The sequence below is a fragment of the Nyctereutes procyonoides genome, unplaced genomic scaffold, assembly GCF_905146905.1.
Source record: "Nyctereutes procyonoides isolate TBG_1078 unplaced genomic scaffold, NYPRO_anot_genome, whole genome shotgun sequence".
NCBI classification, from domain to species: domain Eukaryota; kingdom Metazoa; phylum Chordata; class Mammalia; order Carnivora; family Canidae; genus Nyctereutes; species Nyctereutes procyonoides.
The window spans coordinates 11531605-11550087 of NW_026575134.1; the positions used below are offsets into that span (position 1 = coordinate 11531605).

The 18483-nt window shown below is 38.9% G+C and overlaps 1 protein-coding gene across 3 annotated transcripts in view; it reads right to left on the reverse strand.

Moving 5' to 3' along the window:
* The window catches only part of STARD3NL (STARD3 N-terminal like), a 53374-nt gene that overhangs the window by 5424 nt on the left and 29467 nt on the right, over nt 1-18483 (reverse strand). For all 3 annotated transcript variants that reach the window (XM_055301303.1, XM_055301304.1, XM_055301305.1), the window contains 5 exons: nt 13416-13493; nt 10397-10474; nt 7861-7914; nt 7630-7747; nt 7327-7422 (listed from right to left, as the gene is read on the reverse strand). In XM_055301303.1, the coding sequence (XP_055157278.1) occupies nt 7327-7422; nt 7630-7747; nt 7861-7914; nt 10397-10474; nt 13416-13493 (424 nt within the window). The remainder of the gene's footprint in view (nt 1-7326; nt 7423-7629; nt 7748-7860; nt 7915-10396; nt 10475-13415; nt 13494-18483) is intronic.

Consider the following 18483-nt stretch of genomic DNA (forward strand, 5'->3'; position numbering starts at 1 on the left):
AAGAAAGTATAGAAAACCATGTTTAAAGAAGTAAAAGAAAGTATGACAATAATAAATGAACAAAGAGATATTCTAAAGGATGGGACAAATTATTAAAAAAAAAAGATTTTTTTTTAAGATTTTATTTATTTATTTATTTATTGCACAAAGAGAGGCAGAGACATAGGCAGAGGGAGAAGCAGGCTCCTTGCAGGGAGCCCGATGCAGGACTTGATCCCAGGACCCCAGGGTCACAACCTGAGCCAAAGGCAGATGTTCAGCCACTAAGCCACCCAAGCGTCCCAAAAAGATACTTTAAAAAGTAAAATGTGGGGGGTGCCTGTGGCTCAGTCAGTTAAGAGTCTGCCTTCAGCTCAGGTCATGATCCCAGGGTCCTGGGATCAAGCCCCTCATTCAGCTCCCTGCTCAACCTCTGCTTCTCCCTCTCCCTCTGCCTGATGCTCTCCCTGCTTGTGCGCTCTCTCTCTCTCTCTCTCTCTCATAAAATAGTAAAATATATATACATATTTTTAAAGTAAAACGTAGAATAGAAAAATATAGTACTTTAGATGAAACATTCTCTAGGAGTTTAAAAAAAATATTCAAATTGGCAGAAGAAATAATCTGTGAATCTGAAGATAGAGCTGTATAAGTTATCCAAGCTGAGTAACAGAGAGAAAAAGACTTAAGAAAAATTGAACAGAGCTCAAAGACAAATGAGATAGCATTAATGGCATAGGACTCCCAGATGGAACAGAAAGGGGAAAAAAAAAAAAAGAACAGGAGAAATGATTTGAAGAAACAACGTTTCAAACTCCCTTATGGCTAAAACACCCAATTTTGTTGAGAAATATTAATCTACAAATCTAGTAAAACAAATACGATTAGGATATACACAAATAGATTCACCTAACAATAAACCTGCTGAAAGCCATGAGTGCATGAAAATAAAAATATAACACATCAAATTTCATAAGAGGTTGCTAAAGCAATGCCTAGAAGAAAATTTATAGCTTTAAATGCCTACGTTAGGAAAGAAGAAAAATCTAAAATCAATCATAGAAAAGAAAGCAAGCTAAACTCACCCAAATAGAATACAGGAAATAAAAATTGGAACAGAAATAACTAAAGTAGAATAAAGAAAAACAAGAGAGGAAAAAAAAAAGAAAAAAGAAAAACAAGAGAGGAATATCAATGAAAACAAGTCAGTTTTTTAAAGTATCAACAGGTTTGATAAACCTCAACCTAGAGTTACAAAGAGAAAATGAAAGAAGACACAAATTACCAAAATCTAGAAGAAAAAAAAAAAACATCACTACCAATTCTATAGAAATTTAAAATGATTATAAGGGAATATTATGAATAATTTGTCAAGAACTAGATAATTCAGAAGAAATGATGAATTCTAGGAAAACACAAAGGATCAAAAGAAATAAAAAATCTGAATATATCTCTTTGTAATAGGCAAAGAAACTGAACTAATCATTAAGATAATTCTTGGCCCAGATGGTTTCACTGACAAATCTATCAAACATTCAAAGGAGAAACAATATTAATCATTCATAAGAAGAATTCATTTGGAAACAGTGTGTTTGGAAAGACTTTCTAATGTACTCTATGATATGTACCTTTACTGATATTAATGCCCAGGACATAAGAACACTACAGACCAATAGGCAAAATATCATGAGTATATATTTCATATGTACATATATGCACAAACATTCTCAGGAAAATATAAGCAAATGAAATCTACAAAAATAAGAGTGGAGTATACAACATGACCAAGTGGGATTAATACTATATAAACAATTGATATGACATCCAAATATTAATGTACATCATATTAATTAATTGAATACAAGATAAAAACTGCATTATCATCTGAACAGATGCATAAAAAGCATGTGAAAAATCTAATGCCTATTCATGATAAGAACTTTCACTCTAAGAATAAAAGCAAACTTCCTCAACCTGATAAAGGACATCTGTGAAAACCCATAGCTAACATCATACTTAATGCTGCAAGATTGAATGCATCCCCCCAAAGACCAGGAACAAAGTAAGGATGTCTGTTCTTGATGTTTCTATTTAACATAGTTTTACAGTTCTAGACAGTGCAACTAGAAAAAAGAATGAAGATATTTAACAGAGTGAAAATTAAAAAAGTCTGTATGTAGACAATGCCATGGAATCTACATATACACAAAACCAAAACTAGAACTAATGAGCAAGCTTAGTTAGCATTGTCACGAGGTACACATTCCATACACAAAATATCAGTTCCATTTCTATACACTAGCATGACAATATGAAAGTGAAATTAAGGAAACAATTCCATTTACTGTAGAACTAAAAAGGATAAAACACTTAGGAGTTAATTCAATAAAAGAAGAGCAAAACTTTGAAAATTACAAAACAATGCAAAAATGAGTGGGAAATATCAGAGAGACAGAACACAAGAGACCCCTAACTCTGGGAAATGAACTAGGGGTGGTAGAAAGGGAGGTGGGCGGGGGGGTGGGGGTGACTGGGTGACGGGCACTGAGGGGGGCACTTGATGGGATGAACACTAGGTGTTATTCTATATGTTGGCAAATTGAACACCAATAAAAAATAAATTTATAAAAAGAAGAAAACAAATAATGCAAAAAAAATTAAAGAATAAATAAATGCAGAGAGGGTCCACATTCATGGATTAGAAGATTCAAAATTGTTGTGATGGCAATTCTTCCCTAATTCAGCTATAAATCCAATGTAGCAGTCTTTATTCACAAAAATTAACGAGCCCATCTCAAAATTGACATGAAGATCAAAAATTGACATGAATAGACAAAATATTTTCAAAAAGAACAAGGTTGAAGGGATGATATGGTCACCCTGCAAAAGCAGTGTAGGAGGGCACACTCAAAATTTGATGTGGATGAGGAAACTGATGATGCCACACACACACGGAGGGTGTCGAAAGGTTTATTACTGACACATGGAGTTCTGAGGACAGCAGGGTGGGCCTTTCAAGTAAGGCCTTGCAGGACTTGATTTCAAGGCTTACAGAAAGATTAAGTTACAGTAACAAGCCAGTGTGCTATGAGTGCAAAGAGAGCACACAGGTCACTGAGAGAGACCTGAGAGCCCAGAAATAAACACTTACATTTATGGTCAAATAGTTTTTGACAAATGTGCCACATTAATTCAGTGCAGGAAGGGATAGTCTGTTCAACAAATGGTACTCCAACAAACTAGATATCCAAAGGCAGAAGAATGAACTTAATTCCCTACCTCCTCCATACATGAAAACTAATTCACCATGGTCGATAAACTTAATGGAAGAGCCAACACTATAAAAATTCTAGAAGAAAATATAACAGAGAATCTTTGCAATACAGGATTAAGGCAAGATATTCTTAGATATGGCCCCAAATACATTATCCATAAAAGAATACATTCTGATAAACTGGACTTCACCCAAATTCAAAATGTGTGCTTCAAAAAGGCTCCATGAAGAAACTGAAAAGTCTACAGCCTGGGAAGAAATACTTGTGAATCATATAAAGGACTTTTATCTGATAAAAGACTCTTACTTAGAATGTATAAAGAACTTTTACAACTCAAGAAGAAGACAAACAACATAACTTTAAAAAAAAGGGGGGGGGTGGTAAAAACAGACATTTCTCCAAAGGAAATAAATGAATAACTCTCACAAGCACATGAAAAGGTTCTCAAGGTCATCAGTCCTCAGCGGCAAATGAAAAGCACAAGGAGAAAGTACTTCACACCTTCTAGAATAACTAGAATGAAAAAGACAGCCTCCGCCAGGCACTGGTGAGTACGTGGAAAAACAAATCAATCCTTAGATACTACTGGAGAGAATGAAAAATGGTACAGTAACTTTGGAGAAGACTTTGGCAATGACTTGAAAAGTTAAACAGAAACTCGCCATCATACACAGAGAGTCCTCTCCTAGGAATTTAAGAAAAATAAAAACAAATGTCTCCACAAGGACACGCACATAAAAGTTCATAGCAGGATTAGTCATAATAGCAAAAAGTGCCAACCATTCCAATGGCTAACCACTGATGAGTAAAGAAAACACTGTATGTATATTCATAAAAAGGAATATTATTGACTCACATAAAAGAGGAAACTACTTACACATGCTACATCATGAGTGGCTTGTCAAGAATATTATAGTAAGAGAAAGAAGCCGCATGCAAAAAATTACATATTCTGTGATATTTATGTTAATTATCAAAAAGGGGCATATTTTCAGGAGAGAAAGTAGATCAGCATTTTATCTACGAAATAGGAGTGATGATTTGATAAAAAAAATATTTTTGGATGATAAAAGTGCCCTATAATTATACTATGATGTTGGTTTAAAAAGTTCAAATTTACTAGAAACCATACAATTGCATATTTACAATGGATCAACTTTATGGTATGCAAAGTATAACTCATTAAAGCTATTCTTTTTTTTAAATCAAGGTTAGGTAGTATCCTCAGTGGTGATGTTTTAATACACTTCAAAATTTTTAATAAAAAGTAGAAAAACTGTGTGTCAAATTTATTGATTATCTGTAAGGTGACTACAGAATTGATCATCTAAACAAGAACATTTCCTAGAGATCAAAGGAGTATAATAGTAATTACATGGACCCACAGGAGTAAGCTAATACTGTCCAGGGCAAACAAGCATGTGTGGCTGGTTACTATTAGAAAGTATCAAAGCAGAATTACAGTGTCTTTCCCTAGATTTGCTTAGCACAGAGTATATTATGCAACTGAACTACTCTTCAAATGAAGTCTTTTGATGATGAGGTGACTAACTTTTCCTCAATATCACAATGGGTTCACTTCAGCTGTCTGACTACACAAAAAACTTCATCCCAGTCACCTGACAAAGGGCTGTGCTTCCTCATTCCTTCTACTGAATACACAGGTAAGCACGATATGGTTAGACCAACATGTAAACCTGCAAACACACCACCTTAATAGCCTTTAAAAGTAATCTATCAAAAGGGGCTAACTTTCAGAATCTCTGTGATACTAAAATTCAGGCCAATGCTTCACAAGGAAAAATGCTAACATTTTAATTTTTGGTGACTCTGATTTATTTCTCCTCCTTTCATCCATTCCTTCCACAGCTATAAATGTATTCTGTGCCGGCACCACACGAGGTGCAGGAGAAAGTCAGGAGAAGGCAAGCAGCCCCCAGATGCCCTCTTCTCCACCAGGGCCCAACCAGCGCCGCATCAGTCCCAGGGCAGCAGAAGCACAGACACCTGTTCTGCTTAATTTTCAACCACCGGCCTCACGAGCCAACAGTGCTTTAGAGTTGAATCTTCTTTTCTAGGCACAGTTTTTAATTCCAGTAACAGTTTTTAATTATAATTCTTTCCTAACTTGAAGGTTCAGCCAATGAAAATATAATACAATAAAGTAAGTCACTTTGAACACTCCTTCTCTCCTACTACACACTTGCATTTTGTCTTGAACAAAGCAGCTTCCCAGCAGAGCACCCTGACCAGGTTTGTTCCAGATCAGCTCCGGAACCCAAGGAAATGGAAATGCTCCCAACCACCACTAGGTGGGGGTACAAGTCAGAGGCAGGAAGCCAGCGGATTCAGACCTGGGAGCTTGATGAAGAATGTCTAAGGTGGGATTCCTCCTGTTGTTATCCTGCCGCTCTGAACTTCTAACTAAGTAAACACAACACTACTGAGAACTTTTATTACTCTTAGGAAAATAAAAGTTATACAAAAGCATGAACAAGAATGCGAACTTCCTCTTTCCAAAAGAATGAGTCCTATAACAAAAAAACTCAAGGAAATAACTCTCATGAGGTATACAAAAGGTTAGTACTTACTTGAGTTTCTGTTGGCTGAGAAACACATTTTCTGCTAATTCATATCTGTATTTCATCTGATCCTATGCTTTCATATTTTAACCTTTTAGAAGCAACACCAAGAATCCAGAATACCATGTTACTTGGAGTTCCCCTGATTCGCTGTGTCCCATTGCTGTGTCTCTGATCACTCACATGAGTCTTTCTGCCTGGAAACTGCTGTACAGTGTGTGTGTGTGTGTGTGTGTGTGTGTGAGAGAGAGAGAGAGAGAGAGAGAGAGTTCAATTACCCACTGAGCTCAATGCTGGGAATACAATAATGCAGTCTCTAACTCAGGTCCCCATCCCCACGGTAGGAACAGCGAGGTCAGCGCTGAGGGCAGGGAGCCAGCACAGATGACAGGGCTGTAGGAGAGGTTCCTACGGAAATGCAGAGAACACCCTCCCAGCAGCCCGGGGGTGAGGGTGGGGTGGGAGAAGCTTTCTCTCCTGTGAGCGGAGAGTAGGGCTGTAGAGGAACAGTAGGAAGGATAGAAAAAGCAAGCTGAGCAATGGCCTGGGGGTTTTGGTACATAGTGTTTTCAGAAAACTAAGAGACACAAGGAGACAGGACTGGGAGTTTGGATAACTGCCTGTGGGAGGTCAAATGGTGCTTTCTACCAGAATGAGGACCATGACTTACTTAATCCTTTCCCCTACTGAAGGCTGTTGTGCAGGAGAAGATGTGATCAACACTGTGTTTCCATTAATACTGAAAGGCCACACATGGATTAGCTGTGAGCATGGACTCCAGCCCTGAGCCGGGTTCAAATCCCAGCTCCATCTCTTACTCTTTGTATGACTTTGCACAAATGACTTCCCTCTCTGTGCCTATATATAATCATCTCTAAAACAGGGTTAATGAGACTTTCACGTCCTAGACTGGCTTGAGGAACCCATGGAACAAGTCTAGTGTTCTACTTCACATGGGGTTGGGACAGGGTGACTGTGGCAGGAGGCAGGAGGCTGGAACCGAAGCAGGAGATGCTGAATGCAAGGTGGAGAAACAGGAGGTGGGACAATGATGAGACACAAGAGGCAGAAATCCAGACATGGCCTAGTGAGTGATGGGATGGGAGCCTCTAAGAAAGGGCAGGTCCCCAAGGAGGCTCTGGTCTCCATCACCAGCAACCAGGTAGACAGAGCTCCATCTTCACACAGGGGGGGTCCTGGAGGATGGTCAGGTGAGGGCATGACAGGTAATCAGAGAACATCCAGCCCCTTCCCCTGGTCTGCCTGTCTTCTGAGATGCAGAGGGCACGTCACAGGGTCTGTGGCCCTCGGAGACATTTATTTTACACTCTGGGTCTCACCACAGGTCCCACAGCAAGGCCAGGTCTCAGTTACTTTCCTGTCTCCATGCCTGCTGTGCTCCATGTCTGCTCAGTGTTCTGAGAGCAGAGGGAGGACTGGGCTTTTGAGTGATGAATGTAAACACAAAAGAGAATCACAACTTTTTTTACCTGCTTCAGATTCAGGAGGAGAATAAAACTGACCATCAGAAAGACCACCAGGTATAAGTGCTGCCCTCTCTGAAGCATCCTGAACTATCAGGAGTCCTGGAAGAGAAGAAATTCAGATGCTGGGAATGATGTCATACTTCTGGTAGCTTCTGGGCAAGGTTAATCACAATAAAATGCTGTTTTCATTATATGAAAGGAAGGCTTAGCAAAAAGGTAAGCTCTGTTCAAATCAGGACTTCCAGGGTCTCCCTTCTAGCTTGGTACCTAGCTGGTCTCAGGAAGCTAATCTGGGGAGACACTCACTGTTTTCCTCTTCTGCCTCTTGAGGTAAGACTTTGAAATCCAGGAACCAGGTCTCAATCCAGGCCAGGAGGAAGGAAATGATGGGCAGCACGTAGCCAAAAGCCCCTTGAGAGAAAAGCTGGAAGGACAGATGTGAGCAGGAGAGGGAAATGCAATTACCAGGAGCTCACAATGGAAAAAAAGGCTTCGCCATTATAGATGGTAATGGTAAGAGAACATGGGAGGCTGTACCTTTGAGAGGATCACTTTTGCGAGTAAAAAGGCACTGGTCACTGCTGTCGTCAACTGAAAGACACATCATCCAACATCATTTGCATTAGACATTTTACATTGGGAGGAACCTGCTCCCAAAGATCCCTGTCTGAGCCAGAAGCTCCCAATGCCCGGAAAAGCTCTGCCCACACCACTCTGTCCCCAGCCCCTGAACCGACACTGGGCCAACATGGGCTTCTCCGTGGCTCCTGACCCCACTGGCTGCTGGTGCTCTCCCTCCTCCCAGGGTCTAGCAGGCCACTGTGTGGGGAAACCGAGTTTTGTCCCCAACAAGGTCCAGCCTGCAAAGGCAGTGTCCCCACACAAGGGACCCCTGAAACGCAGAGCCGGGGCTCCCCCTAGTGGTTGGGGAGCCCAGAGATCATCCCACAGGACCTGGGCCTAGTCCCTCCAACCCCCCAACTAGGATTCCTAGCACCATGACCCCTGAGCAGGGTGATGCCAGCAGGAGCCTGACAGAACAGGGATCAGGGGACATGGGGTGTCAAGCTCTGTGAGTATAAACACAGTTGCAGAGTATTTGTTAGCGAATCACCCCCCTACACGCAAACATTTTTATATTTATATATTTATAAATTAAATATATAATTAAATTATTAATTTAATATAACTATAAATTTAATTAATTTAATATAATTTAATCATGTATAATTATATTATGATTAAATTAAATTATTGTTTATGAATGATATATAATTAAATATTATATATTTATAAATATATATATCTCCCCACACACACACACCTGCCAGAGTGAGCTATGTCTGGAAGAGAGGAGGCATTTTACATTCTGACACAAATTAATTTTATAGGCTGACACTTAGTACCTTATTAGGTACCAGTTGAGTCCTCCTTCCAGCTGGCTGACCCTCTCAGCAAATGTTTTTAAATGGAAAAATAAAAAATAATCAAATGGATGTGCTAAGTATGACCTATCGTTTCATAATTTGGAGTAGATATTGGATACTTTCTAAAAACTCGGGGATCCCTGGGTGGCTCAGTGACTGAGCACTTGCCTTCGGCCTGGGGCATGATCCTGGAGTCCAAGGATCAAGTCCCGCATTGGGCTCCCCGCAGGGAGCCTGCTTCTCTCTCTGCCTGTGTCTCTGCCTCTCTGGGTCTCTCACGAATAAATAAATAAAATCTTTAAATAAATAAATAATAAAAACTCACTGAGTATCACTCACGCCTCTGAAACAAATATTGAGGCAGATAATCTGACAAACACTAGTGTACGTTAAAGAAACTTTGGAGTAGAATGTCTCAAATGGGATGGCTGAAGAAAATCAGAAAGACACAATCACAGCTATTTGTTATCAGTAAAAATATATTCAGGACAGGGAGTCAAACCTGGCTAATGCTGTCAGCCTACATCTGAGACACATTAGCTTGGGACTCAGCTGAGGGTCTGATGTCCCACCTGTGATTCTGTGGATGCTCGGAAGAGCTGGCTCCTGGAGGACCACGTCTTAGAAGAGGGTCCATCCCCAGCTGGGCAAGCTTTGCCGGCCCACACACACACACACCGAGGTCTCACTCCAGAAGCAGAACTGCAAGTATTTTGGAGCTGCTCCCTCCAGCTTGGGGAGCTCAATGTTATCCCCATACACCTGCCTTATTAGAGCTCTTCAAAAGGTCAGTGTTCAGACATCTGTGGAAGTGGCAAAAATAACTGAGGCAGAACGGCTTATAATTCTTCTTTTAATCAGTAAATATTTACTGATGGCGAAGAGCAAGTGCCAAGGCTCTGTGCCGGATGCAAAGAAACAGAGACGAGGAAAAATACCACTGCCTTCAGGGCTCCTTCAAGTTAAGTGTCTGACTTTTGGTTTTGGCTCAGATCAGGATCTCAAGGTTGAGACACTGAGCCCCACTTCCGTTCCAAGCTCTGCAGGGAGTGCACCTGAAGTTCTCTCTCCCTCTCCTGCTCCCGCTATGTGCTCTAGCTCTCTAAAGTAAATACATGTTTAAAAACACCACTGCCAAAAAAAAAACAACAAAAAAAAAAAAAAAAAAAACCCACCACTGACTTCAAGAAGCCTGAAGGTAACAATATAAAAGGACCACAGGAACTTTTCCCTTTGATATTGGAGGGAGGGGAATAAAATAGCAAGAAAGGCAATGATCAAAATAAGGAGAGAACAAGTCATGAAGAATTATCAAGCAGTTTCAACCAAAGGGGAAATTTTCACAAGTATCTTTATGACAGAGGTACTGATCTCATCATTCATTTGCAAAATGAGGGTAGAGGGTGCGTTGGTGTTTGGCCAAGAACCATTGTTGGGTCTCTATATTCCTCATTTGGCTCAGTATCCGTTGAGACAAAGCTAGTTACTCATTGCCATTGGAAAGAAGCCCTGGAGTGTTGAACCTACTGAAGCTAGCAGAATGCAACCCAGATGAAAAGCACATTTTCTCCCAGCCTGTTGCTGCTGTGAGCGGGCCTGGGCCACCAGCACTGGAGAAGATGAACAACTCGCACAGACATACTCACCGCTATTGCCCACCAATGGCGCAGTCTGCATACAGCATATGCAAGTATTAACACTTTAAATCGAAAAACTGCCAAGAGCTGTATTAAGAAAAAGACAAAGTAAGTTTTAAAAAACAGATACAAATATAAAATAATGGAGTTTTATGAAGAACTCACCAAAGCATCTTTATTATTCTGACTTAACTGATGACTGGCACTGGGCTATAGACCCATATTTGGGATCTCTGCTTTAGAATTTATGTAATACTGCCCAAATAAGGATTCAAATTCACTTCACATTATCAACACCATTTTTATTTTTATAAAAATAAAACACCATTTTATTTTTCCTTTCTATTTGAGTACACATATATTTCTGATACGCTGTTAAGACTGGAGAGAATGTTCTCAGAGTTGACTTTCCCACTCCTGGTACAGACACTCACTTTTGAAAGAGACAGGTTCTTAGTAAAGTCCACAGTAAAGCTCTGGGTTACAGAGGGTACTGGGAGAGTTCTATCCAAGTAGCTACCACCCGATTATTTAGGGTAGCTCTGTGACATTTGTGATATCCTTCATGTGTATTATTATCCCATGTAATCCCTTTGTCAACAATCCCATGTATCAATTACTGTCATTAATCCCACTATACACATAAAGTAGATATAAAAATTATACAAGGTCACACAACCCCTTGGGGAGGAAGCCAGGACTTGAACCCAGGTGGTCGGGCTCTACTGAACCACTATGTCACAGCTGTCTTTGTAATTCTCATTTAGTAAGGAATACATATAGAGTAAGATTTTACCAATTTTCCTTGGAAGACATGCCTATTGTGGATAGAGAAAAGTCAGGTGACTCTTGAGCAGTGCCTGAGGGCAGGAGTCTGCCAAAAGTTTCTCACTAATCAAAACTGCTGAAAGGCTGGAGGCTGACAGCCTTTTTGCAGCCACTGACCAGAGGACCACACTTAAGATCCTTTTACGTAAATGAAGGTCACAGGTTATGTTTTGTTTTAATTTGCTGTTTTCATTAAAAATGTGTTTTCCAACAATCTGCAAACTGTTTAGCTTCTCTATTCATTCTAATTCTAGCCCTGCAATCTGGGTTTGGCAAAAGGATAAGTCTTCTTCAGCCTTCTATCTCAAAGTCTCCCTGGTCCGAAGGTTTCCTGGAGGCTGTGTCCATTTCCAGGCCAGACATGTCAGTCCTTTTAGTCTAAGCTAATGGGCCCTGACTGCTTGTCCAGGACCACTGACTTCCTAAGCATAAAGGACAGACAACTCTCAGAGATCTGGCTGATAGATTAGCCTGGTTTCCTGGCTGAGGCTAGTTTAAGATAAATTCGGCAAGGGAAGAAGAGGAAAAAGGGAAATCAATCTTGCTATTATAGGTCAATTGTTTTTGAAGAAAGAAATGTCAAGAAATATGGGATCTATCACTCTCTGCCTCGAACTTTAATGACCTGGGATGGGTCAAGACACCAAACCAAAGAAACTCAATTTCCTCACTTGGAAAAATGAGGGAATTAAAATTATATTAGTGATTTTCCAAATATTCTGTAGCAACCTAACACTTTTCAAGACAGTCTTATTGGAAGTCAAACATATCATACAGAGAAAAATGGAACTACTTGGGTTGCAAGATGTCAATGACAGGGAACCCTAACCTCTGCTTACTGGGAGTCGCAGCTCCTTCCCCATACACACTTCTGCAGGCCCCTTCAGAAATAAAACAACAACAACAAAAAAGCCTTCTAGTGTAGTTTGAAAACCACTAGAAAATATAATTACTCAATTACTAAAATTCTCAACCAAAAATGATGATTTTGATGATAGTGACAGCATGCTTCCAGGATGTATCAATCATTGGCCTAAATGTTTTCCATGCATTATTTCATTTACTTTTCAGAAGTAGGGTAATCTTATTTTACATATGAAAACACTGAAGTTTAGACCCAATACATTAAAAGATGTACAAATAGTGATAGTGGTGTGAATCAAACCCAGGTTTTTCTGTCGTGCTCTTAACAACTGTGCATAAAGCTTCTGAAGGTAGTGAACAAAGTAGATAAAATGAATTTGGAGGAATTCACTGTGAATATGAATTGCCCACACTACATCTAACATGATGTTACAATCTGATTTACTTACACTATCAACTATAAAAAGATACTGGGGAGACATACCAAACCCAGTGCGAGTCACAGTGTGCCCTGGAAAGATTGTAAGCATTCTTTTGACTGAAATGAAGGCCTTGTCTATAGAGAATCACATCTTTGTAGTTCTACAACTAACTAAGGTTGCCCAGAATTATCAACAGATAACTTTCCTTGAAAACTCCAATTATAGAAAAATGAAATGTTGTATTATTAATAGAAGTACACTCAGAAATCTATCTCAAGGCAGGAAAGGAATGGCATTTTCATCGTGCTGTTATATAAACAGGTCAATTTTCCTGTTAGTGATTAGGGTGGGTCACTGGCTTCTATGAAAAGAATAAAGGCTCCTTCTGACAATCATTATATGGTTTCACTCATACGGGGAATATAAAAAATAGTGAAAGGGATTATAGGGGAAAGGAGGGAAAATGAGTGGGAAAAATTAGAGGGTGACAAAACATGAAAGACTCCTAACTCTGAGAAATGAACAAGGAGTAGTGGAAGGGGAGGTGGGTGAGGGTATGGGGTGCCTGGGTGACGGGCACTGAGGGGGGCATCTGACGGGATGAGCACTGGGTGTCATACTATATGTTGGTAAGTCGAACTTCAATAAAAAATATATGTATTAAAAAAAAAAAAGGCTCCTTCTGTTGCCCTTCCTTATCTTTCATTAATCATTTTCTTTCCTTCCTGTGACAAGACGATTCATTACAAAGAGAGTGAGAGTGCACTGACTGGTCCAGAAACTGAGAGGGAAGGAAAGCCAGGGTTCAAGAGAGGGAAAGAGAATGGCATAGAGTGTGTGATCGACTCAGAAGAAATTCACTTGTGGTTAGATTCATCATATCTGAAGTGAAATGTAAAACAGGAAATACTTACGAATATATCAAAATAAGAGGAGTAGTAGTCATACTGCACCACCTCCTTCTCTAATGTGTTCTCAATGCCTCCATTCACCTAGGAAAGAGAGTGAGAAGTAAAAATGAGACATTTACGTGTGAAAATAATACAAGAAAACATACATGTAAGGTTTTGTATGCAGTTTTCTGCCTACCTTCTTAGAACCCTGAAATGTTAAAATAGGAAGAACAAAATACTCATTAACTCTAATAGAAAAAATATTGAATAGCATTTCCCACTTCAATTCTGAATTCATTTATTCAACAAATATAAATGTATGATGAAAAACAATGCCTTGTTTGTAGTTCCTAGTTTAGCAAACTAAAATGTTTTTAAAAACCGCCTCTTTTTTCTTCTAAATAAAATCTTCAATTATACAAATGTATAATTTTAAGGGAGACAATTCATTCGTCCAGGGCTGCCCTCACTCTCTGACCACTTTCCATTGTTTTAGCTCTTGGAAGGCCAACGGGTCCTCTAATCTTAGCAAAGATCAATAACATGGGATAGAAGTGTAGATATTCTCTCTGGTTTTTCTTTTTTATTTGCTCCTGGCATATGAAAACCCTGCACTTTTATCAACATATATTTTTAACTTGGTAATGAAATGAGGGACAAACCAGACCTACAATCATATGTGCTGAAGTTACAATAAATGATGAAAATCAGACCTAAGATTACAAACTTTCCTCTGCCAATTCTCTCCAAGATGACTTTTAAATGATCAAGTTCAGAACTCTACATATTACACTTATAGAAAATATTTAAAAAAAAAATAATAGGGCATTTGTGTGGCTCAGTGGTTGAGTGTCTGCCTTTGGCTCAGGTCATGATCCCGGGGTCCTGGGATCGAGTCCCACATTGGGCTCCCCACATGAAGTCTGCTTCTCCCTCTGCCCATGTCTCTGTGCCTCTCTTTGCGTCTCTCATGGATAAATACATAAAATCTTTTTTTAAAAAATCAAGTAATGGAACGTGTGTCTGACAGTTAATGCAGCAGCCAAGCAGACACTAGAATCATTAGGGCCAGTGGATTAGGGAATATGACATGCAACAGTGAATTGGCATTTCCAATCTGGAGTACAGACATTGTTTATCCTGGCAAACTGATGGAGATGATCTGAAAAAGGACAGAGTGAAGGGTGATGGACCAAAGACCTGGATAAATGAGGAGAAAATCGATTAGGAATGCCTTTGTAAGGCTTGCTAATTGGTCAAACTGGAATTAAAGTTGCCACAAGGAATGGATCCTCTTGGCTTGGAAACTTTTACAAGTATTTGTATTTGTTGTTTAAATGCAAATATACCATAAAAAACATTTGGTACTTAAAAATCCCTTAAGGAGGTTTCGGTTTCTGTGTAATTTGTGCAGACTAGCTACTGACCTGCTTGAATATAGATCTATATAGCAAATAGAATGGAAAACTTGGGAGCAAAGAAAAATAATTATTAAAAGCCAAACAATCATGCAGTGTTATCACTGTGTGTCTCCAAACTACTTAGCACTATCTCAAATATTAGAAGAATGATTATTCCAACTGACCTACAGTAAAGATGCGTTCTTAATCTCTATCCTCCTGAGAACAGCCAACAACCTGCTCATGCAGTTCTTCAATCAACAGTCAGTAGAAAAAAGGTTTTCTACAGTATCTGCACACTTTAAAAGACCCTGATTTGGAGGGTGCCTGGGTGGCTCAGTTGGCTAAGCAGCTGACCCTTGGTTTCAGCTGAGATCATGATCTTGGGGTTGTGAGATCGAGGCCCATGTCAGGCTCCGCACTCAGCATGGAGTCTGCTGGGGATTCTCCTTCTTCCTTCTGATTCTCCCCCTGCTCATGTTCTCCCTCTCTCTAAAATAAATACATCTTTTTTTAAAAAAAGTTTTTTTTTAAAAAAAAAAGACGGATTTTGTCTTGCCTTTAAATAGAGAAATCTAAATCTACATCTGTAGCTCCAACCTGCACTCTAAATCTTATTTCAAAATCTTTGTCTCTAGCTCAAGGTGTCCACTATAGACTCGTCTTTAGTTTCACATGGAACCTCTCCTCACAGTTCTGACAGAGCTCATCCTGTTCTTCTACATTCCAACACAAGAAATCTTCAGAGTCGTTTTTGGACACCGGGGATGACAAAACCAGCCTATCGGTAACTCTATCAGCATACTTATTTTTTTAGTATTTCTCTAAGGTTAGCTTTTTCCTTTCTAGTCCCACCACCGTACATGGGATTCCTTTAACAGCTTTAGAAACGATCTGTCTGTAAGGTAATCCAACTGGCAAACCACTGCCACAAGATCTTTATCCATTCACCAAATATTTGCTGAAAACGTATTAAGCGTCAAGTATGGCTCTAAATACAATGAATACATTAGTAAACAATATAGTATCTCTGTCTTTATTGGAACTTACATTCTACCAAGCAGTGAGAGATGACAAACAAGAAAATAAGTGCCATGCAGAGAACAAAGCAGAGCAGGGCGACACAGTAATGGTTGACTTCTTTTGGTCCAGTGGTAAATGGAAGGCTTCTCTGTGGTGATATTTAAACTGACAGATTACCAGCATGATAAGCAGTCAGAATCTCCATCAAGATAAAGGCAATTAACCATTTCATTTAGAAGGAACAACTAGTATAAAGGCCCCAAACAGAAGAGAGTTTGTTACATTGTGAGACCAGGAGGCACGTCTGGGCTGCTCTGGGTGGACCAGAACAGAGAGTGGAGAAGGAAGTCTGGAAGCTCCTTGGGGCTGTGCAAGCCATGTTCTAGCATTTGTATTTTATTCAAAGTGCTCTGGTAGGTCAGCGAAGGGTTATAAATAGAAAGTAACATTATCTGATTTGTGTTTTTACTTTTAAAAGTCCCTCTGGCTTCTATGAGGAGAATGGGCATTAGGAGGACAAGAGTGGAAATAGGGAAATTGGCTGGGCCTCTGGTATAGTAGTTTGGATGAGTGCTAGCACCGGCATGGTTGAGGGGACCAACTATAGGAACGGAAAGAAGAGGTCACATTTTGAATATATTCTACAAGCAGATTTGACAGGGCTTACTTTTCCCCTGGATGTGGAGCGTGAGAAATACAAAACAAACAAGCAACTTAATAAACGATGAGTCTTCATTTTTGGCCTGAGAATCCTGCTTCCTTGAAGCAAGGAGGAAAACTGGCTACTTTGAAAGTCATAGATGAGGGCAAAGTATTTTGGTTACTGTTATGATTGCATAGGACAGCTGGGTCCCATTACTCTGCCAAAAGCCTAACATCCTTTGTACTATTTCTTTCCTCTTTTCAAGACCAACACTACAAGGCAGTATAAGATACGTGTCTTATCTCCTCAGCCAAACTTCAAATCTTATATAATTTTTTTTGTGGAGTTCACCATGCCCTATGCCCTAGCACTCAGGAAACATAGAGACATGTAAAAAGAACAATGGATGTGAGTGATTAGAGATTTAGACATAGACCACAAATTAAAGGGATGAAAAACCCAGGTCAGGACTGACAATATAAAACAAATCGAATTAGAAACTAAATGTTAACAAATCATTTATTAATAATAATAAATAAATAAATAAATAAATAAATAAATAATAAATAAATCTTTGCTTAAAAGGTCAAGATGTGTTATTTTACTATATTCTTATATGATCTTTTAATTTTCCAACAGGAGTAACTAGTAGTCAGTGGAAAAGTTGAGTCTTAAAAGACATATCTTTTAAATTTGAAGATATATGCACCCCTATGTTTACTGCGGCATTGTACAATAGCCAAGAAATGGAAGCAACCCAAGTGTCCATCAACAGATGAATGAAGATGTGGTGTATACACACACACACACACACACACACACACACACACACACAGGCTGGAATATTAGCCATGAAAAACAATGTGATCCTGCCATTTGCAACAATGTGGATGGACCTAGAGGGTGTTATGCTAAGTGGAATAAGTCAGAGAACAACAAATACCATATGATTTCTCACTCACATGTGGAACTTAAGAAACAAAATAAATGAACAAATGAAAAAAAAGAGACAAACAAAACGGACTCTTAAATACAGAGAACTGATGGTTGCCAGAGTGGAAGTGGGTGTGGGGTGATGCATGAAATAGAGGGGATTAAGAGGCATAAGCTTCCAGTTACAAAACAGATAAGTCACAGAGATGAAAAGTACAGCCTGAGAAATATAGTCAGTGAGACAGCAATATTGTTGTCTGGTGACAGATGGCGACTATGCTTATTGTGAGGACTGAGTAATATACAGGAATGTTGAATCATTATGTTCTGAAACTAATATACCACTGTATATGTTCATTATACTTCAATAAAAAAATTAAATAAAAATACCTTTCTTAATTGCTAGGCCTAGTGATTTTTTTTTTATTTATAACATGTTGCATACAGGCAAAAACCGATCCCCTCTGATGAACGATAACAGTGCACAGTCCACTTCACTTCCATTTCAATTTTGTTGAAGCAATAAGAAAGGAAGGATGAGAGAGTGTGATCCCCCGCCCCCACAATTTCACTCACTTAAAAGCAGATAGTGATATTACTGGTAAATCAATAAATGCTTTGATTTTGTGCTTTCATTAAAATTAAAATTAAATTAAATTAAAATTAAAATTTTTAAGTGAGTTCCCTTAAAACTACTGCTATGCTTTCCTGTTAAAAGATGTATTTCTTTTCATTTCTTAATATACAGTCATTAGTTTTGGAAACTTTAATTCCTTTGAAATACATATTAATTTAAATATTTTCTTTAAAGTATACATGTGGGACAAATAATAAAAAATATTCTGAATTACGATGTTTCTAAATTTCGATGTCTTATCACTGGCTTGATTGGTTTTAAACAACTCTTGCCTGTGAGGAAAGCATTCTGGAAGTTTCCTATTTGTTGGTAAGGAATATAAACAGAGCCAAGGCTTTGGGAGAAAACAAATCTATTGGGTTATATAAAATATATTATTTAAATGTATTTTCATCTGTTTATTTTTACCTTTATTAATGTAGCAACTGGAGAACTTAATCATCTGTGAGGCTT